Source organism: Archocentrus centrarchus, chromosome 23 (genome assembly GCF_007364275.1).
Source record: "Archocentrus centrarchus isolate MPI-CPG fArcCen1 chromosome 23, fArcCen1, whole genome shotgun sequence".
In the NCBI taxonomy this organism is placed as follows: domain Eukaryota; kingdom Metazoa; phylum Chordata; class Actinopteri; order Cichliformes; family Cichlidae; genus Archocentrus; species Archocentrus centrarchus.
Window position 1 is genome coordinate 19,309,225 of NC_044368.1, and position 22,955 is coordinate 19,332,179.

The following is a 22,955-nucleotide window of genomic DNA, read 5'->3' on the forward strand; positions in this document are numbered from 1 at the left end:
TTGCAATGTAAACTACCAGCTATACTTTCCTGGACACATTTACTTGTTCAGAAGCAGCATGTTTCTGGAACATGTTGCAGTTACAGCCTAAGCTGCTGGAGAACTTTGCAATTTTAAAATAAATGAAGTAAAGTAATTTTTTATGTCTCTTTCAGCAAATGCACACTATCAAAACATTTGGATCAGGGTCTAACCCTAAAACACTCAACGGTGCTGTAAACACAATGAGTTTGACCTCGTGTCCAAAGTTCTTGAAAACCTTGATGTTTCTTGATAAAAAACACCTGCCAATATTTTACTGGAAAAATTCTTTAGTTTTGAGAAAGTTTGTCAAGCGATAAACAACCGTCCAAAGAAAGTAACAATGCAGAGTGATTTGGTTTTTCAGACCAAAACAAATGTGAAATCTGCTGGGTCAGGCCCATGTTCAAGATCAAAACAGTCTGTGTGGTCAGAAGTTCAACTAAATATTGAAAACTGGTGCAGTTGGAATCAATGTACATACATGTAAAGAACCAACAAAAGCATAGATTGTGTAGATGATCCCATAACTATGGTGCAATTTCGAGGTTCCATAGGGATGTGGCCTGTGTTGCGCCACACTGAGAAACCTTTCACTCTTGTGCTTTTGTAATGGCTGGGACTCGAGTTCTGGTGACCAAGGGAGATGACCTGTGCACTCAGTCTCTCTTTGCTACACTTCTGCACTACAAATTAGCAGCTCCAGGCCATATTTTGCTGCTAGGTGCCTGTCTACCCAATAGTTACGCAGGACTCAGAAGGATCACATCCCAGCCACAGTGATTTTCCCCCAGACAGTAGACCACGGGTGTTCCTCTTCATATCTCCTAGCTTGAATTCTCCTCTCATCAGTACTGTGTCACATAGGAGTGATTTTCTCAAATAAATGTGCTTCTCTGACAATGCTTGCCACTGAAATTTGATATAGTGATTATGAACGCTGCCCTGTCTGTAGACTTTTCCATTAGCTGATACTGCTGGCTTGTTATGGAAAAATGTGAACTTTTATCCCTGTGCTGTAAAATGAAGAGTATGTGGGGTAAGCTGTGTATCACTCAAGCCTGCTTAACTGCACATGTGCTTGTGTGTGCATGTGAATGTGCAGAATGGGGCCAGAGCTGTCTCTTTTTTTTTAACAAGTGGTCTAACAAAACTGCGGCTGTTGATCATTAAGTATTTTGCACTGGTTTACCAAGCTAAAATGTGAACATTCAAAGGACTGGGAGAAGATGAAACACTGGGAATAAAAGAAACTTTGCTGTATTTTCACAGTTCGGGGAATAGAAAATCTATGAGCTGTGGGAGATTAGAAACACTTCCACTTCAAAATAATCATCTTAAAAGTATGAAATCCCCCAAATGACAAAGATACCTAATATTTTTTTAATTTTGTATATTTTATTATATTTTTGGCATGACAAGTGATGATATTCTTATTGAAAGGCAACTTACCATCACATTAGTTCATATTTTTATGATCTCTTAAGGAAAAGTGTGATTTTGAGATTCATTTCATGGTTCAGCACGGTTGTTTCAGTGTTTGATGGTCCAGGGAATGAGTGATCTGGCTGGCTGCCACAGAACTGCAAAATCCACTCCAGTGTTTAACCAGCAATTGTAACCTACAGGCTAATTGATCGGTCTTCTTTAAGGCTGCACATTGTGCTCAATAGAAGCCTCTGCTTGTCCCTCTCATTATGTGTTTTGACACCAAAGCTTAAGCCATCTTCACTCTCTCTCGTGTGTGTGTGTGTGTGTGTTTGTAACTGTGTCTTAGCTGCAGCCTTTAAGTCCAAAGTTTAATCTGTGTGCCAAAGCAGCTAGTTAGAGGAAAATGTCAGTTCTAGCAGCAGAAATTAGAATACTTCACAAAATATGGCATTTACCATGAAGACTTACTGTCAAATGTTTTGCAGCATGCACAAATGGACAGCGGCATTTGCACTTGTGAGCTGGAATATATACTAAAATAAATTCTAGCAGCCAAAATATCTGGGCTTTCCTGTACTGAGATTCTTTGTGCGACTTGTAAATTGAAGCTAACAAATGCTGAACACAATGTTGGAACAGACTGAATCCGTCCACAGATTAGCAGAACTATAAAAACAATAGCGTATGGTTACCTTTTATTACTAACCCTAACCCTATTTTATTTATTAGCCCAGCATAGTGTCACTGAATAGATTAATCATGGTTGTTTCAGCCTGAATTACAGTTCTGTTGTTAAAGGGAGAGATGAGCTTGTGGCCTAGAAGCCTAATTCTAACTACATTCTGTTGCTCTAAGAAGTAAATCATAAGCTCGATGCTGGATTTCAGAGCTCTCTACTTCACAGTGATGACGAACACCTGACCTGCTTTACAAAGCCAGAGAAAGAGAGAAAAGGGACATCTCATGGGAAAAATGGATGGCGAGGGAGATAGAGCAGGTGGGAAGGAAAGACGGAGAAATGACAAATACTAGGCCATTGTCTGCCTGGTGTCTGCACCTCCGTCATCAGTCAGCCACTCTCCTCACTGGCTACCTACAGACATACAGATACACACTCACAGAATTGCATCCCACCCATCACCAATTCTGTTCGTGCACTTCCCTCTCTTTCCTGTCTCTCTATCTGCAATTCCATGCACACTCTCAGCGGAGTAGGTCAGATTCACTGAGGCTCCAGTTTTATATATAGATGCGTACTGAGGCCTTATGCCAACATCTCCAACTCGCTTCCTTGTTGATTAGAAATGCCATTCAGGAAAAGCTCAGTGGAAGAAAGAAATTCCACACTGCTTGATAGTGGCATCAGCCTTCAGTCCACATTGTATCAGTCCACACTATATCACACATGGTTTAGCTCACTATATTCATGTGATATTCAAAGCTGAAAGACAAAGTACCAACAAAATGAGTGGTCTTGATTCGATAACCATGCAGCTGCTTTGTGGCTTTGCATCCAACCACAGTCTTAGCCTGAGTCATAGACTGTGACATGCTATGGTTTCCAAACAAAGTAAAAACGTTGTTTCTGGTTTTGCCCTGTCATCCAGTTTCATGAATAAGCCCACATTAATTTCTGGGGACACAAGCGGGTAGAAATGACTGCTGATGTCTGTTAACTTAAATCAATATGTAGAGGTAAAGACTTTTGCTTTTCTGCACCTTAGTCATTAGGTTGTAAAGTAGTTGGCCATCAGATGTCAACCAAATACATCCTCTACATAATATAGTAACTAGATTTGATGCAGATGATTGGGATGGTACAGTTTGCTACAGTACACTAGTGCTTTCTAGGCTGTTGTAATGCTTTCATCATTCTTTGTTTTCTGGCCACAAGTGGGAAGCAGAAGTCTAAAACAAGTCGACAGGCACACAACCCACAGGTGGTTTTCACAAAAACATTTAGACTTACAGTGGGTAAGCAGTTACTGCATTAAAACCCCTGACACTTAAAGTGAACAATCAGTCATCTTGTGGCAATGATCTGCTGGGATTGTGGATGTTACTTTGGCATGTACCTTTGCCACACCCCCAGCAGAATCATACACCCTCTGTGCCACCAAAACTGTTCAGGAAAAGCTCGAGGAACACAACAAAGAACCTGAGGCTGTGACCCAGCCTCCAAACTCCCCAAATCTAAATCTGACTGAGCATTTGCAGGAAGTGGGAGAAAAAGTCAGATCCAGGGAACCCCACATCCAAATGTACAGGACCTAAAGAGTCTACTGCTAAACAACACAGGTCACTCCCAGAGCTCCTGTATCCATGTCAAGGTGGAATGAGGTCGCGCCACACAGTATTTAATACAGCAGAACACAGATGCAGTTGTCTAGCTGACCGTCAAGGATCGACAGTCCTCTTAGTCCCAGTCACACAGGTCTAGAGACCTGGCAACGTTCAGTCAAGAAGGAAAAATGTTTATTCCCCGACCAGTTGGCAAGTTGCTAGAAGTTCCTGACAATTGCTGGAAAATCGACTGCTAAAGCCCAATTCACACAGGCCTTGAAAGTGGTCAGCGACCCCTGGTAACCATCGGTTGCTAATGGTCAAAGCAATCACAAGGACATTTTCGGTGCATTACACTCTTTGCAACCGATTTCACCTGACGGCCAGCAACTTTTAACAATCACTTGCCAACTAGTTGGACAATAAACATTTTTTTCTAGCAGTCAGAGGTTGCCAGGCTCTAGGCTCGTGTGAATGAGGCCTTTCCACCAGTGTCTGAGGAATACTGGCTTTATGATGTCACAATTACATTTACTTTATTTACAGGCTTGCTGCTAACTGTGTTGTTTGTTTCTGGCATGCTGGTAAATTCACTGAAATTTGATATGTTTTTGAGGAACATATCTGAACATCCCCAGAGGTTCTGTGTCCATGTTCTCATTGGTGGTTTGGTTGTGGCCAGTTAGTTTCCAGATTTGTTTTCCACGTTAGAGTATTTGGAACCTTCAGACACTACAGGACACCCCCCTGATGACTCAAACCTATTTTGGAGAAACAAGGTGGACCCAGGCAGTACTTATGTAAGTACTGTGTACATAATCCAGGTGGTTTTAATGTTGATTGTACAGTTTTAATAAAAGCACAGGTGCAACTAATAAACTTAATGAGGGATTCATTCCATTCAACTATTCTGTAAGCAGTGGCAGTGAGTTGGTATCCACAACATCAGGGTCCTGGACCAGAAAAACAAAACAAAAAAATAAATTATAGCTATTCTTTATGTTCTTCATTAGCCTCCACTTGTTTCTGTTTTAGTTTCCGTCAGTGTCTGAGAAAAATATTGGCATTGTATAGACTTTCTTCACAGCTAATTATTTTGCTTTTGGGCATGCTGGCTGCTTATTTGGAGACATGTTTCTGGCCTGCTAGTAAATGAAAATATATTAATTGTCTTATTCGTGCTTATTTTTCTACCTTTTCCCAAGAAAAGAGTCTGTGTTACTTCAGAACATGGAAATGTTTTTCTTTCATTTGGTGCAGGTACTATCAAAGTTTTTTTACTTTATTGGAATATTTAGAAAATTCCTGTCCTGGAATTTATTTATTTTTTATTATTAATGGATTTGTGGATTAACTGATTTAATTATTCTGAACAACTTGGAGTCTTTTTTTAAACACAGAATTAAAACATTCTTCTTCAAGGTTCAAATCCATTCCATTCCTCTGTTAGTTGTGCCAGTCTGCATGCCTTTGTTACTGTAATTAATTACAAGAGTCAATTTATGTTGCAAAACAAGCTGGCAAATATTGACCAGTTGGGGAATGATAGCATTGATTTGCTATCTTCTTTCTAGTATACTGACAAATTTAATTGCATTCATGTGCTCTTCAGACTTCATATTTCTTCTTACTTGTGAGCAAAATGTCTTCACAAATTTTAGGCACTAGATATAGTTGCCTGTATTTGCTATATAGTGAGTTAGCATATGGCGCTATGATAAAGATATGATTAATTAAGCTGTAATGACAGATACAGGAATTTTCCATGTATTTTATACTAATTTCAAAGTGCTGACTGTCCCGTCCCTGCATCTCTTGCTCATCTCTCTGCTTGAATATTTTTTCTTTACTGCATTTCTGATCTGTAATAATTTTCATGATGTTAACCATATCAAGGTGCTGCAGTGAATTCCATAATGAACTCATTATGGTGCTGCTTTAAAGCCATATTTAGAAAAACACACATACAACACCAAATTGCATTTCAATTTATTTTCTAACTCATAGATCAGTAAATATATCAGTTTAAATAGACTTTATTTATATAGTGCCAAGTCACAACAAACAGTCACCCCAAGGTGCTTTATATTGTAAAGTAAAGACCCTACAATAATACAGAGAAAACCCAACAATCAAGCAAGCGCTTGGTGACAGTGGGAAGGAAAAACTCAATTTTAACAGGAAAAAACCTCCAGGGGGGAGAGACAGGACAAAAGATGAAAGCCAGAGATTAATAATAACTAATGATTAACATGTAGAGTGAAAAGAGGTGAGTGAAGAAGAAACACTCAGTGCATCATGGGAAGCCTCCCAGCATCCTAGGCCTATAGCAGTGTAACTAAGGGAGAGTCAGGGACACCTGATCCAGTCCTAACTATGAGCTTCATCAAAAAGGAAAGTTTTAGGTCTAATCTTAAATGTAGAGAGGGTGTCTGTCTCCTGAATCCAAGCTGGGAGCTGAAAGCTGAAGGCTCTGCCTCCCAATCTTCTTTTAAATACCCTAGGACCCTGCCTGCGGTCTGAGAACAAAGTACTGGTGAACAAAGGGAAGGGGTGAGATGGTACTATGAAGTCTTTAGGATGAGATGGGGTCTGATTATTCAAGACCTTTTATGTGAGGAGAAGGATTTTTTGACTCTGGATTTAACAGGGGGCCAGAAATATGCTCTCACTTTCTGGTCCCTGTCAGTATTGTCACTGCAGCATTTTGGATCAATCCCCATAACTGTCATATTTCAATTACAGTGTGTCATTTCTCCCTTCAGTACATTGCCTTACTAAATCACACCTCTGATTGACCTGTTTATTAATTGTTGTCATGAAAATAGCGTTATGTTTCATTAAACAGAGTATCTAAAGATTCAATTTAGAAACCAGATGACATCCTACATTAAATGAAAGCTGCACCCTCTCCTCCCCTCCCCTCTCCTTGTGCCCTTCAGAATGTCTGTCCAGTGTGAGGGTGGGGGAGTGGGGCTGCAGGTCCATCAGCAAAGGCGCCTAATTCACTTGATGAGACATGGAGCATAAACATTTCTTGAGTAATTACAAAATGCGTGCATGTGAGCGGAAGCAGCAGCCACTGGGTCCGTGTTGGGGCACTGCTGTCAGATGTCAACAACAGCTCAGGGGCAGGAAGTGGCACCGTTTGAGGGAAAGTAGATCCAATGAAATGCCTTCCTCCTCCTTCTCCATAGCCTCCCACCTCCCTCTAATCTCTGTCAAACAAACATATGAACACTTAATGCTTACACAACAAGCCGAAGTTCAGAAGAGTTACAGCAAATTAGTTGAATTGTCAGTACTGTATATGCTTGTGCTTTAAATAAGGGTTCTACCTCTATTGTTTGAATCTGTTGATTCTAGTTCAGGAAAATATGAGCACAAAGTGTGTTTTGTGTGTTTGAATGACTATCTCGTTCACTCCCCTCTTTGGTGCTTCATCACTGACTGTAGCCAGCTGACTAGATGAGGCTGAGCAGCGTGTTGCATGAAGGAGTATCTTTTGATCATATTCTGGACTTAAGATTGAATTGTCTAAGTCAAGTCAAGGTTATTTCTGTAGTACATTTAAAAACAACAGCTGTTGACCAAAGTGCTGTACATCAGAAATAATCAAGTGACATCTGTCATGGTCCTGGACCTTTTCCCCAGTGTTTTGTGTTTTTTCTGTGAGGTTCTGTTTTTTTTTTTTTGTATTTCTGCTGTGTTTCTAAGTTTGCTTACAGCTTTATTTATTGTATTTCATTCTTGTTTCTCCGTGTTCTTCTTCACTTCCCTGCATCTTTGTGTTCCACCATCTGTTTTGTCCCTCTGTGTCATCGTACCTCATCTTGTATGCTCTATTTTTAGTTGTAATCCCTGTGTTGTGTCAAGTCTGCATGTTTGGTCTCTTCCTGTTTTAATTTGGTGGTCTTCTGTTCCCTGTGTGTTGTGTTCAGTGTTTGCTTCCCTTGTCTCGTTAGTGTCCACCTGTCCTCCCCAGCTGTTTCCTCTTGTCTCATTACTTTGTGTGTGTATATATTACCTGCATTTTCCTCTGTCTTTTGCCGTGTTGTCATCCCTGTTCTCCTTATGGTGTGTGCGTGCGTTATCATGCTCCAGTATTTTGGATCAGCTGCAGTCAGTGACAGACTGACACCTGAATAAAGACAATTACAGTCATGTTGAGATGAAATGAAGGCATAGATAGCGCTCTCAAAGTCTCTGAAACAGATGAATGGACAAACATTTAAAGCCCTCCATGTCCAGTCCATTAAGGCTTTCAGAGTACTCACTGATGTATGTTTCAGTGGCAGGTAAATATGTGAGTCATTTGCATAACAATGAAATGAGATCCCATTTAAAAAAAAAAAAAAAGAGCCCAAGGGGAGCAGATAAATTGAACAAAGGAACTGGGCTGAGAATGGACCCCTGGGGGACTCCACATAAGAGAAGGCTTTTTGAGAAAGATGTATCCCCCAGCCTAACTGTAAAACTATTGGATAAATAAGATTTAAACCATTCCAGTGCAGGCCCTTTGATTCTGACATAGGGCTGCAGCCGAGAAACCAGGATTCATGATTAAAAGCAGTATCAAAGACAGCATTCAGATCTAATAGTACTAAAATGGTAAAATCTCCTGAGCCAGTAATAGTTAAGGGGTCAACTTTTAAACCATAGTTCCAATACTGTGATGTGCTTTAAATCCAGACTGAAATACCATATCATTTCAATCTACAAAGGCCTGGAGCTGAAGAAGGACAACTTTCTCCATTACTTTAGACAGAAAAGGCAGAAAGAAATCAGTCTGAAGTTGGATAAAACTGTTGGATCTGCATGTTTAACATGTTTAAAATCTGCAGCCACACACCCAGAATGAAGCTATTGAATGAAGTTAGCTGGATTGTTAGACAGTCTCAGAGAAATACTTTGTTTCTGTAAGTACACCAAAAGACACCTGAAGTTCATCCTGTTTCCGTTTTTGTTCAGCTTTTCTACACACCTGTCCGAGTTCTCTGGGGGCCCTATTCAATCAAGGCTGAGTTTTAGGTTTTAGACTCCTAGTTGTGAGAGGAGCAATGGAATCAAAGACTTCTGAGCAGGTGGAATTAAGCAGAGAAAGTAAGTGATCAGTGATCAAATGGATGGATCTATTAAAAAATAAGATGATTACTGTTTTGATAAGAGCAAACAAAACAATTAGCAGTATCTGAGGTAACCTTGTGAGATCAGTGTTCAGGCACATCACATCATTTTCTTTCTGACTCAAAATGACTTGATACCCATGTGTTTCTATGGCTAAGCAGCCTGACTAAGTGTAATGTGTAGGTGCCCCAGCACTTTTGTCCACAAACTGTAGATCCATTCTAAAACAAACAGACTGGTGTTATATATTCAGCTGACTTGTGTTTATTATTACAAATGTTTCCAACAATGTTCTAATGTAGGAAAGTCCACAATTTTATTCTGTTTTATTTTCATTGTCAATGGCATCATACCTTCATGAGTTCCCATAACTTTTAAAAATAGTAAAAGATGGATGACATGCTCTTTTAAATAGACAGCAGGTAAAAGGGCTGAGCTGCCCCACGACTGTTAACATAGCATTAGCAACAGTAGCTGCACGGGTAGATGACTCATGTAATGGTAATTTAGAATTTTGCATTATGTTAAGCATTATTTGCATCTGTTTAACTAGAATAAAAAAAATGAATAAAACATAAACATTAACTTGCCTGTGAACAAGAGTCATATCAGAATTTCATCTGCAATACTGGTAAAAGCAACTCCTATTTCCATGTTATTTCATGTTATTATGCCCCACCAGAAATGATGCACTGTGCATTTAAATGCTCATATAGATGGGTTTTCAAGTATAGCCAGCTTAGCACAAATATAGTTTCAGTCTGGCTGTTTGAAACAGTACGGGTACCAATTAATCACCTGCAGCTTTTTGATCACACACACTGGTGAGGCTGTTTCTCCCTGTATGCAACTTTAGTTTTAGTCTTTACCTTTCCCTTAAGCAGACAACAAAGGAGGTGCCACATCATGCTGAACCAAACCATCTGAGCTGGCAGCACAGCAAAGTGTCCAAACAACCTTTCCCCAAACAGACGCCCATTCAAGCTCAGTGTAATTAGTTGCAAATGCCTTTTGGGATGAACCAGTGATGGCTGTGAGGAGTTTCTATACACAAAGCTCATGCTCTTTAAAGCACAATTCCACTTTTTTTGGGGGTGGTGGGGGTGTTTGTTATATTTTCTTCCCCTTTAAAATGAACTTGGTGTGTTGTTGCTCACATGCAACTCAATTAAAGCCCTTTGGTCACTTTAAAGTTTTGAACAGGGCTCTGGTGAACTTTTCATATAACAAGAGTGATTGTAAGGCAATGCCATTAATCTTCTCAGATAATCACAATCACATCGTAGCGGTCCATGAACTACATATGACATGGGGTTAGTTTGTCAGAGATCAAACAAACTGAATTAAAAAGCTCTTGTGTGTGTTAGCCTACATAATTGGCTTCTGGTAAACATGTCTGTGATGCTTCATGGTGCAGATTATGGCAGTGATTTGGCTTTTGTCATAGTGGTTTCAAACCAAGTGAAATGTCTCTGATGAGGATCCTTTCATGTTTATGTCTATGCGACTGTAGACTCCTCAAACTGATCACTTGAGCCAACATCACAGCATCATTCTTGTGAAAGAAAGTGAATAGTTGAGTATCTTGTTTTTGGGAGCTGATTTGTAAATCCTTATTTCTGCACTGGTAAAAGTGCATATGGACACAGTTTACTGCATGCAAGATAGAATTTCCAAGATTTGCAGTGCCTTTGTGTTTCTTGAGTAGGTATTTCTCAGTGGGTAACTTAAATGTGACATGTAGAGCCATGTCACTGCATTTGCACTTATGTCAACCATTGCTGTGTGCAAATGTTGCATTTCTGCATGGTGCCTCTGACTTCCACCCATCAATCAAAACAGTTCACATTTCAACAGTGTGTGTGTGTGTGTGTGTGTGTGTGTGTGTGAGAGATCTTTTTATCACACCTTCAAGGTGTGTGGGGTTGCAATCAGTGAATTTAGTGTTAAAATATCTTCACTGATGTCAGCTGTCAAACACACTGGCAGACTGAAGGGTACACAGACAAATATGCAAAGAGGCAAATAATCTAGAAGGTGTGTAAGTGAATTCTGAAGGCAGCAGTGGAGCAGAATGAAATGAGAGTAAGTAAAAAGGCTGAGAGGGCATTAGGGACACAAGAAGAGAGTGAAGAATGAGATGCTGAACTATGGAACGGTGACAGACTATGGAATGCTCCACATGACTTTGTATCCATCCAGGTGGCATCCTAGTTGGCTCAAGGAAGAGAAGGTCCATAGACTGATAGAGTAATGTCAGACTGGATACTGGAATCAGAGTGCACATATACCTATGCTGTATCAACCTTCGCACAGAAGGAGCAGGAGGATGTGGGCTTAGGTCTTCCTCGCTCTATGGCGGATCTCCTGCTGTTCACACGGAGGGGGAGGACTGTTTGTTTAAGTGGCTCTGCATGGCAACCACTTGCAAGCTGCTCCGATGAAAACCTCTGCTGGCTCAGCATGGAGGTGGGTGGTTATCCCCAGATGAATAAACACTCACTAACATCCCCCAACCAACTACTCCCTTCCTGAGCTCCACTCTGATGTCTCAAGAGAGACTTTCTAAGGTACCCCCCCCCCCATGGATTTCCTGCTCCCTAAAGATTTATATATATATATATATATATATATATATATATATATATATATATATATATATAATCTAATAAACTGTATATGTGTAATTTTAGCACAGTATCAAGGAAAACACATTGGATCTGTTTCACTGCCATCATGGAGCAGAGTAGAGACTCGTGAAGCAAAGGCAATGTTACTCAGGCTGAACACTTGATATCTCGCACTAAGAAAATCCATTCTAGGGCAGCGATATGTCATGGAAAAAAGTAAAGTGAGACCCGAGGCACTCGGAAGCAAGCATAAAACATCACATTCATGGAAAATCCAGGTCTACATCCTTTAAAGAGAAATCAGCCCACAAGCTGTTATAAGGAACCAAAAATGTAAAGGACGGTCTCATTTTTTTTAAGTTGCAGTAAAAAGGTGATTAATAATTGGCAGGTACTTCATAGTCCCACATAAAGCAGCTTTAACATAATAATGCAATAACACTGTTACCTGGAACTTTTTCCAGACTTTATGCAATCTTGAAAGTTTCAAGGGTTCCAGTTTCAGTTTAGACCATGTAACGAGGTGTGGCAGTCAGTGAAAGCTCGCTCACAAAGCTGATTAGATTTTTAAGTACACAGAGTGCACTTGAGTCATTGATCAGAGCTGCCAAATGGAAAGCAAATTTGAAACTTGACTCACAGTGCTAATAAAAATACCTTCTACATTTACCCTCAAATAATAATATTTTATTCATTAAACTGCTCATTTTTCAAGTTTACATTACATTAAAAAAAATGTGTTTTCAAGTGATTTATTTTGGCATTACTTCTTAACATGGATTTACTTTAAGTAAACTGCTAAAACTATCTAAAAAAAATGTGTTCTGACTCAGCTTCTTTGTCAGCTTACTCTGTAATTAATTTTGCCTCCTTCAGACCAGCTTGGTCAAAGAGGTAAAAGCATAATTATTAATGCGGTTTACATGTAACCCATTTCCCACTGCTCTCCATCAGACATGGACGAATGTGATAATGACTACAATGGGGGCTGTGTCCATGAATGCATCAACATACCGGGCAACTACAGGTGCATGTGCTACGATGGCTTCATGCTGGCCCACGATGGACACAACTGTCTGGGTAAGTGAGGAGTTTAAGTACATCCTTGTCCTGTGTGTGTCTGTCTTGTAACAGGATAGCCACATACCCATAGTGTTTGTATGGTCTTTACAAAGAGATTTTTGCCTCATTGTAGTTATACTTAATTGGATTGTGGCATACATCACTTGAATTAAATTGAAAGTATTTTTAATGCTTATGGGAATTCTGTATAGATTTCTATCCCTACTCAATATTTAGTCTCAGTGTTGCTGAGTGTCTTGAGTATTTTGGGTGTGTCTGTATGCATGCATATTTAGTGCATGATTGGTAATCTATATATCTGTCTGCTGTCTGCCTTTGCTCAAGGTGTGTGTGTGTGTGTGTGTGCTTCTGTTTTTGTACCTCTTAAGCCTGTCTGGCTCAGCTTGCCTTTCTTGCAGAGTCCCTCTGTCATCAGTTGGAGGGTTTCCATGATTTGTACTGTTTTATGCTTTTTTCTCTGTACTGAAGGGAGGGCGTTCACGGTTGAAGAGTTCTCCTGCAGATATCTGGCTGTGCTTTAGTACTGACAGATCAGGCCATTTAGCCTCAGTGCTCTGTGATCCACTTGCAGTCAGATAGACTGCTATTTTTTTCTCCAGGCCTGCACAACATGTAATACTGTGTGGACACATTTGATCCCATCAGTCCTGTACTGCTGACTGATGAGCACAGAATAACGTCAGAAACACAAGAACAGTTGTCTCAGATGCCCATGTGGCTTTGCTGGGATATGCTTTGGTATTTGAAAGTGTTGTAGCTCATTTAAACTTTTAGAGAGACTAGGTGAGAGATTGAGTGCTAAGGCAGCAGCTGGCAGTGCAGAGTAGCTGCTGAATTGTGCATTCACCTCACAGGAATGACTTTCAGACAGCTGATATAGAGCAGAGTTAAAGAAGCTCTGCCATCAGAATTGAATTTTCCCTCCATGCACAAACATGGTCAGGCATTATAAACTATACTGTCTATTGAGCTATATTTTGAACACTGGCTGCTCTACCAAACACTGTCAATAGTCTTGAATGTGGGGAAAATATTTTTTGCCATGAGCAATAACTCCACTGCCAAACATTTAAAATATTAAGCAACAATTAGTTTCTGCTTATTGAATTTGGCACATTAGCTTTTCCTAAAGGGAGGAAAATTAATCATTTTTTAATTATTTTGAAAAAAAAGTAGCTTTATGATGAAAGTTTGACCTTGAGTTTCCTTTTAGGGATTCTATTTCTTCTTTGTAGCTGTTGTGATCACCTGCCCCCATCACCATAGCATTCTGCTCACAGCTCATTTGAAGAATGCAGACATATGTCTCACACAAGTTTAACCCTATTCAAATATCAGGTTAGTTACATAATGTAGAGCAAATCTCACAAGGTTAGAGACATGTCTTGGTTCAGGTTGCAGAGATGATTGGGATTATTAACCTTATTTGTTTTTCATTCTAAATACACTACAGTAAATTTACTAAGCAGCGTGCCAAGCTAAAGGAAAAAGCATTTTGCTGGCACGATTGGGATCCAGTTTTCTGCTTTAGAGGGAGGAGCCACTATAAATCAATACAAAGTTGTTCTAAGGGATCACCTTTATTTTATGATGAAACAGTTCTGTGCTGATGTACGTCATTCTCTTGTGGGATGACAGTGCTTCCATCCATGGTGCACAAGGTCACTGAATGTTTTGATGAGGATGAAAATGATGTTAATCATATACTATTTCATTGTCAGTGTGTCAGACAGCGCTCTCCGCCACTCTATCATTGAGACACAATAGCCTTTCATCCCTGCAGTGCAGCTACAGAGAATCAATGCAAAGTCACACTGAAGCTGCCCCACACTTTACTAAGATAATCTGTGACACGTCTGTCGTAGAAGGTCAGCAGCTCAGAGATTTCTGAAAAGTTTGTTTGTCAGTAGCAGAAGTTTGAAAAAGGCACCTCTAGTGTAACTTTAACAGGAACATAAGCAGAGAGGAAAAAAAGGGGGAAAATGGGAACACAAATCTTCTTCCATTGTTTAACAAGATAAACTGGACCAGATGAACAAAAATAGCATTCCTTGATTTCCTGCTGCCTCTTTTCCTTTTTTATGTGCATCTTGCTGTGCTCTTCCTGGCCATCCTCACCTTACTACACTACTGGCTGAAGAATTGTAAAATGTTATTATTTCAGTAGTTGCCATCAAAACATTTACCATTAGCTGACATCATATTCCATACAATGATATGCTTGTTGTGTGGCTCTAAAGAAATAAGTGTTTAATGAACTCTGATGATGACAACCCTGATTGGCACCCACATACTCCACTCTGCTGCTCAACCCATGAATCCACTTTCCTTTCAAATGTGACCCCATTTAAGGGGAAATAAACAGGCTTTCCAACAGTATAAGATTTATTGCCAAGAAGCATCGTTACAACAAAGAAATAATCAATCTATCTATATTCAGTTTATTATGAGTAATTAGTGAGCACACTTAAACAGATAGCTGAACTGTACCAAGGAGCACTACTGACACAGTAATTACTGTAACTTTGAAGATGCCCCTCTGTCCATTTTGCACTGGATTCAAATGAACTATTGATATTTTCTGAAATAAATTCTGTGTTTAAATAATACCTTGAAAAGCTACAGTATAGAAAAACAAAATGAATTTACAAAAACCAAAAATCTTTGTGTAACAAATAGTTACAGACTGGTAGAGAGAAGTTGAGAGTGTCTTTGTTCACTTCCAAATGTTAGATTTTAGGGACAGATTTACTAAGTAGCAACAAATAAAATAAGCTCCATGTCAGTGTGAAGTTTGTAGGTGATCTACTGACAGTGGTCCAGTTTATGAACACAGATGTAGTCAGTTCATAAACTGGCACAATCACCATTAAGCAGACCTGATGCAACTAACCTAGCAACACAGGTGCAGCTTGTTACCTGTATGGTGACTAACTTATTACAGAGTAAGTTCAGATTTCAGACAAATTTTTTCCTTTCTGTCAAATAATTTTAAAAAATGGATCAGTTTGCAATAAACTGCCTATTACAAATTATATTTGTATGATATAATTAAATAATCTAAGCACTCTAAAAAAGGGATATGCAGTTGCAATATGGCAGCTGCAACAATAATTTCACACCCTTTCATTAATAAATTATCAGTTTCTTCTTCTTCTTCAACACTTGCCCAAGCCATTGTGGCCTTTAAGAGTTTACTGTAAATCTAGTGGTCATTACAGGAACTGCAGTTTAATCAATTCTCACGTGAGTTTTAGACTCAAATAGTTTTAGAAATGTATAAAATCTGATTGGAATGAGAGGGACAAAATGGCAGCAGCCATAAAAATGAAGCCCTGGCTGTAAAGACAGAATTTTTCCCTGAGAACATGCCAGTTTTACATGTGGAGCAGTGGGTTGGTGGGAAGCTGTCACCATAATTGTGTGCTGCTGTGTTTTGTGTTGTTTATTTTCTGCTGGCTTGTCATCCTGTGCTGTTAGCTTGCTGGGTAGCAGTTGAGTCGTCCTTAAAAAGAGGGTGTGCGGTTAGTGGCATTTCACCACACGTGTTTGTGCCACTAATTCAAACGATACCGAGTGCTGTGAGAACTGTCATCGCCTGCTCTCTGCATCCCAGTGAGAGGAAATCAGCCCAAGACTTGCTTTATTAGATGCTGACTGAATTCAGCTGTTATGAACTGCTGCTAATTAAAACCAGGCTGCTAAGTTCAAACGAGGCAGTAAAGTGTGAAATCAGATGCAAGATGTGCGTGATCACAATCAGACCACAACTGACTACTTGTTTTACTTTTTTAAATTTCTGCGTTCTTTAATCTTTCCTTTTTGTCTTTATTTTGGTGTTTTTCATGTATTTTTCTTATTTGGGCTTTACTTTGGTTCTCTGATTCCCAGTTTATATTGCTGCTTCATTCTTTTTTCTCTCCTTCGTTGCTTCAGTTGTCTTTTCTTTTTGATATATTCTTCTATATCCTTCTCTGTCCTTTCTTCTTGTTACAACAATTTGTATTTGTCTAGATTGTTGTGTTCTTTCTTATCTTCTCTCTTTACACCATTTCCTTCCTTGGTTGGTCCTAACACACTACCTTGCCCTTTTCATGACTTTGTTCCCTTTAAAAATTACATTTCCTGTTTTTCTCTTCCTCATTCTACATTTCTTTTCTAAAAGAATTATCTTCTCATCTCATCTCATCTCATCTCATCGCATCTCCTACTTTTCTTTTCTCTATTTGATGCCTTAATTTTAAAAATATGTTCTTAGCAATATGATGGTGAGCAGCAGCTCTGCCTCACTACTCGCTGTCACTCTGTTTCTGTATTTTTATTTTTCTTCACCTTCATCTTTTCTCCCATTGTCCAGTGCTTCCTCTGTTCTACTTCTCTTTGCCTTTTATTGTCCCTGCCATGCTGTTTTTATTTTCCCATCTTTCTCTCCTCCCTTGATCTTGTTTTACATTCTTTTTCTAAACCTTTCTTCACCTTTTGTTTATTGCCATCTTATTAACTTAATAGCTGTCTAGCTCCCTTCTTTTCTTCTTGCATCACAGTTAAATTTACTTGGCAGACAGGTCACTGAATAGTCTTCCAACCATCATCAGGTAAAAGCAGCTGAGGTAAAAATGTGCAATCAATGTAAGTAACAATAATAATAATAATACATTTTATTTTTGGGCACCTTTCAAGACACTGAAGGCCATGTTACAGAGTAAAAATAAAATAATATAGAACAACAAATAGAGGCAAGAAAACAGTAACATAGGAACAATAAAACAGAATAATACAAGGTTGGGGTTGCAAGGTTGTTTTATATTCAATACAGTGGTTTATAGGGAGCCAGTGGAATTCCTGAATGATGGGGGTGATGTGTTGAGTGGACGGGGTACGAGTTATGATGTGGGCTGCGGAATTCTGGACCATTTGAAGTTTATGGAGGAGTTTGAGTGGTAAACCGGAACAAAGTGAGTTACAGTAATCAATATGAGAAGTATCCAGGACATGAACAAGGATGGCGGTAGAATGGAAAGATGGAAATATGCAGACAGAGTAAGGTTATTGATGTGGGCCTCATAGGAGAGTGTACTATCCAAGATGACACTCAGGCTCTTAACTCAGGGAGAGATAGGGATGATGGAGTGGTCGATAGTCAGTGTAAAATTATTTGATTTGGCAAGAATGGACTTTGTGCCAATAAGAGAATTCCTGTTTTACCACTGTTCAGGATGTTCAGGAATGCAAAACTGATGATGTTTGTGACAGGCACAGCATTAGCCGACCAGGCCAGGCTAAGCAGGACTCTGCAGTCAGGAGTCTGTCCAGATTTCTTTCTTTTGAGGTCATGGAAAAGTTGACCAGAAAGTCTGGATCGTCTTGGTGTCATCGATGCAAAAGGCGCAGGAAGCCTCAATGAGAATATACCTCCTGCAGACATGTCAGATGAATGTATGGGGTGTGTCCCCCCTTTCACCCTATGACAACTGGGACTGATTTTTTTAGTAGGAGAGTGAAATTTAAAGTCTCACATTAGCACTTTTGAGTTTTTCTTAAGCTCAGTGTGTGCTGAAGTGATGGCATCAAACCAACTGACCAAATTTAGAAAATGTTAATAATGATCACATGAATACATGAACACAAGCTAGAAATTTCTCTTCATTAGGTTTCCCACAGGCCAAGCCCTACTCCATCCATAGGTGATGACATCAGCACACTTTTTGAGCTTTTTAATGACATTATTCATAATAAAAGCTTGAAGAGAGCAGGGGGAAAACACACTGCAAAATGCCAAGTGTGGATTTAAACCCATCCTATAGCCTTACAGCATACAGATCACCTGCTCAACTCAGTGAACAAACCCAACGAACCTGCCTGTGCACATTTTACATGCACTTACTCATAGTGTTGCTAGACATCTCTTGTATGTATAGGATATAGGATATAGAATAATGTAACTAAAGGTCTTAATACTGTAGTTTCTCATGAAATACAATATATTCTATCATAATGTATAGAAAGAGTTAGAAACCTATGTTTCCCCCTGTTATGGCCAAATGATCAGCAAATGTCCTTATGTTTATTTGAGAACCTCTGGCTCCCTGTGACAAGTAGTGTACTGTAACTTAGCAAATGTAGCATTACTACACAAACACTGTTAAAACTAAAAGTCATATTTTCAAAATTAAGTAAAAATATAGAAAGCACTATCATCAAAGGATCCTTATTACAGATGTGTTATGATCTATAATGCTGTGTGGTGCTTACATTTCCAAACTAATTGTAATATTTTTAATATAGGCATAGTTTAGTACACATTTTTTGTGTGTTTTTAATAAGCTCTTTCCGTATACTGCTGCAGGCAGAAACTCTGAGGTAGTGAACAGGAAACGTTCACACTGGCAGCTAACGATCTGGTGAGAAACTGCTTCACCATCCGGTATCCACAGGTATATGAGTTAAATTGTCATAACAGCTGAGGAAGCGCACTCTAAATTCAGACCAGGCACTCTAGCGAACAGTGAAAGGGGGTTTTATTGAACAAAACAGTTAACAGAAAAAAATGGGTACTGCCAGCTCTGAGGATCAGGAATTCTGCAGACAGAGGGAAGAGAGAGAGGTTAGCAGAAGCCCAGGGGCAGGATGGGGTGGAAAATTTGAGAAGGTGAGTCTTACTAGATTAGTGATATATCCAGATGCGGAGGGGAGAGTCCAAGAGAAGATGGCCAGGACGGTGAGTGGTGGGATGGAGAGTGGGCAGGCAGGTGTTTTCCTCACTGAGTCTTCCAGGTGTCCTTTCGTTAATTCACTCCCGCTCCTCTTGCTGCGGTTGGCTTGTGGAGGGGGTGGTCTGGCAACTGAGGATGGGCCGCTGATGAACAGTGAGATTGATGTGGAACCGAGGACCAGAGTTCCCACAAGGGTGACGACAATCTGGCAATGACCTGCTGCCCCTCCAGCCTTTAAATACTGCTACCTGAATGAGGGGATGAGGAACAGGTGTGAGGCATGCCCAGAGCCAAAACTACACCCCCAGATGGAACCTGTTACAGAAACTGGAAAATAAAAACAAAGCAAAAGATGTCCAGGAGCAGGGGTGAGAAAGATGGTCCAAGAGAAATGACTTCGCCTTTTAGACCGTGGGGGTCTAAAACTTAACTAGAGGTCAGATCGAGCCCTCCAAGTGGTCCACTTCAGCCCAGTCTGCTTCCAGAGCTTATGCCAACAGCACAGGTGATGTTGCACTGACAGAACCACCACCTCTCCTTCCTGAGACAGCAACAAGGGTGGCTGGTAACCTAAGGAAGCTTCAAAAGATGACAGTCCAGTAACGGAAGAGGTTAAAGTGTTGTGAGCAAATTCTATCCCAGGAAAACGTGAACTCCAGGAAGAGGGACTTGAAGCGGTTGCACAGTGAAGAGCTGCCTCTAACTCTTCATTGGCTCTTTTAGTTTAACCATTTGACTAGGGGGTGGAAGCTGAAAGATAAACTGACCATGGCACTAAGTGGCTTGTAAAAGGTTTTCTATATAGGAAATTAACTAGGGGCCTCTATAGGACACAGTATCACAGGTAATGCCATGGTCTGCTAGGAGGTGTGCTGTTCCAGATGCTGAGGGGAAGTTAGGTGGGGCAATGAAGTGAACTGCTTTGGAAAACCTGTCTATTATAATTATGTTTCCTTCTAATTGGGGTCACCCAGTGACAAAGTCAAGTGCTATATGAGACTGAGGACAGTTGGAAATGGGTAGTGACTGTAACTGACCAGACGGGGAGGCTGTGAGGTGGTTTTCCTCCTAGCACAAATGGAAAAAAGCGACCAAAAAAACAAGGACCACCTAGCCTGTCTTGAATTAAATCTTTTTTTAAAGACTTAGTCAAGATCTGGACTTGACTAAGTCTTTATGGGATTTGAGTTCAAATAAAATTCTGCCCTCTGGAACCTCTGCAGCCACCCAACTCACCACTGAAGGGCTCCAGAGACAGGGGGGCTGGGTTCCCAACAGGTGGAGGTAGTGAGGAAGCTGGGCTAGAGGAGACAGCTGGGAGTGTAGAGGATTTCTGTAGCAGATGGCTGTGGCAACTTAGGTGAAATTAAACTGTGTTATTTTGGATTGCTGACATTTATTTTACCCAGCCAAAACTTGCTTGTTGTTTTTGTCCTTTTTTGCATGGCCTCTCTATAAACGTGTTTGTTTTAGAAAACACCAACAAAAAGCTCCTTCCTGAAAGCCAGGAATTAAAAAAAAAGTCCATTTGTAAGCGAAGGTGTTGGGATTACTTTAGCAGTAACCTGTAATATGTGGCGTTCTCTGATCACAGATGTTTTTGCAAATGTGGGATAATATCTCATTTTGGAATGTAATCCTTGAATTTTCCATTTCAAAACCCATAAAACCAAAAAGGGACGAGATCGTTGGCCATGTACAATGCAATCCAGAGGATTAGGTTTTACTTGATGATGTGTGTTACATAGAATCAGTCTATAATAAGCCAACTTGGAGAAGATACATTACACTGCAGTCTACGTTCCTCTGTATTGACTCATGGAGACTCTCTGATGCTTCGTGTTTACTGTCGTCACTAACTAAGGAGATAAATAGTGCCCTGTGATGCATGGTAACCCTATAAACATAGCTTTGAGAGAATGACATGTCGGCCTATTGTCAAACCGCAGTTTAAGCTGAGCTCCAACCTTCCTCTTCATGCTGCCCATCAACCAGAACCACAAGTTTGTTATAATGTCTCACTCTCAAGTGTCTCATTCAGGAGATTTACTGTATAGATGAGCACACTCTCTGCACAGCACCACCGCACACCCTCCCCCTCTCATCCTGTTTGCACATACATACACACAATGGATACTGGTGATCCATAGACAGCGTCTTGGCTCTCATATCACAAGCTGTCATAACATTTTATGTCAGTGCTGTGGGTTGAATCAGCTGTGATAAGTGCAAAGATGTTGTAAATTAAAGTCATATGCCTTCCATGAATGGTAGAAGACTTTCTAACAGTCACTGCTCTGCTTTCTGACTCATTAATCATAGCTACGACTAAAATGTCAATTCCTGCGACACACGTGTATGAAGATCTGATTACTGTAGCTTTGGGTTCAGGTTGTTTAGCTTCACAGCAGGAGAGGCTGCATCAAAGCTTGCCAGGAAGTTGTAGGTTGACTGCAGTGTTTGGTCATCATCAAAGGCCAATAGATTAATGTGAAAGCAACATTTGTATCCAAGTTGTTTGTTTCAAAGTTCATTCTCAATTTATTTCTCATTTTTCTCACACTCGGGCTTGCCTGTGGAAAACAATAAAGATGTGGTTTTTAATAGATGCAAAGAATGATATTCAGAAACCTCAGAAACTTGCAATGTTTTGAATAAGTCTGGGATGACAAACGGCACTTTGAAAAATTGCAGTGTGTCAAGAAAAAAGAACAAGGGCAAAACATGTGTGTGAATCTGCAGGAAGTATCTCCATCATCTCCCAGATGCAACTGTGTCAACACGTAGGGCACTAATTGATTTAAGATTGCTTAATTTTGCTCTGATTAAAGAGTGATCCTGCTCAGCTCCTTTCTTCCTTTTGATTTTGACTTTATTTATTTGGCTTTGGCTTGGACACAGCTGGGCTCAATGTGTCGATGGTTTGGTGCCCTCTGTGAACGTCTGGTGCTCTCGCGTGAGCGCATTTATTTTCATTCCGACAAGTCCTTTTTATTTCATGTGGAGATCTGAGAGGTGACTGTGCAGCGAGGCAGTCATCAGAGACAGTGTGTCACAGAGCAGTCCAACATGTAAAAGACAGGAAGCCTACACAGGCAAAGGAGGGGTCAAACTGAAATTGGACATGTAGCTTTGAATTCGACATTAGAGCCAGCTGATTAGCTTTAAATAAGAGACAATATGCCTGTCATTCTCATAACATGTTCAATAGAAAAGGTATTTGAAAATGGGATCAGTGGTGAATGCCTCCAAGAACAGAAAAGACACAGACATAGAAATACATAAAATGAAAAAAAAGAAAAAGTGATATGAAGGCTTGTTTACATTGTCAAAAGCTTTTTGGGTATCTTCCAAAGTTTTAAGGTCCACATTTGAGATTTTCCTTACTGCAGCAGGGAAACCCTGTCCAGGGAAAGTGAATATATAATTTTGGAAGATACCTCCTTGGTTAGATGAAGCCTCAGACTTTATTTAGGTTACTCATCTTCCATGGATCAGCTGGAGAACGCTGCTCAAGGAAACACAAACAGGTATTTTCATACTGTAAACATCACTCCTCTGTACCAATAGAGCATAATGTTTTCTAATGCAAGTTTTATCCTTTTTTGCTAATTAATCATTAGAAAACCCTTTTCCATTTATCTTATAATGCAGTTGGAAACTGCTG

General features: G+C 40.0%; 1 protein-coding gene across 2 annotated transcripts in view; it reads left to right on the forward strand.

Moving 5' to 3' along the window:
• Positions 1-22,955, forward strand: part of scube1 (signal peptide, CUB domain, EGF-like 1) — a 138,438-nt gene that overhangs the window by 9,768 nt on the left and 105,715 nt on the right. For both annotated transcript variants that reach the window (XM_030719984.1, XM_030719985.1), the window contains exon 3: positions 12,447-12,572. In XM_030719984.1, the coding sequence (XP_030575844.1) occupies positions 12,447-12,572 (126 nt within the window). The remainder of the gene's footprint in view (positions 1-12,446; positions 12,573-22,955) is intronic.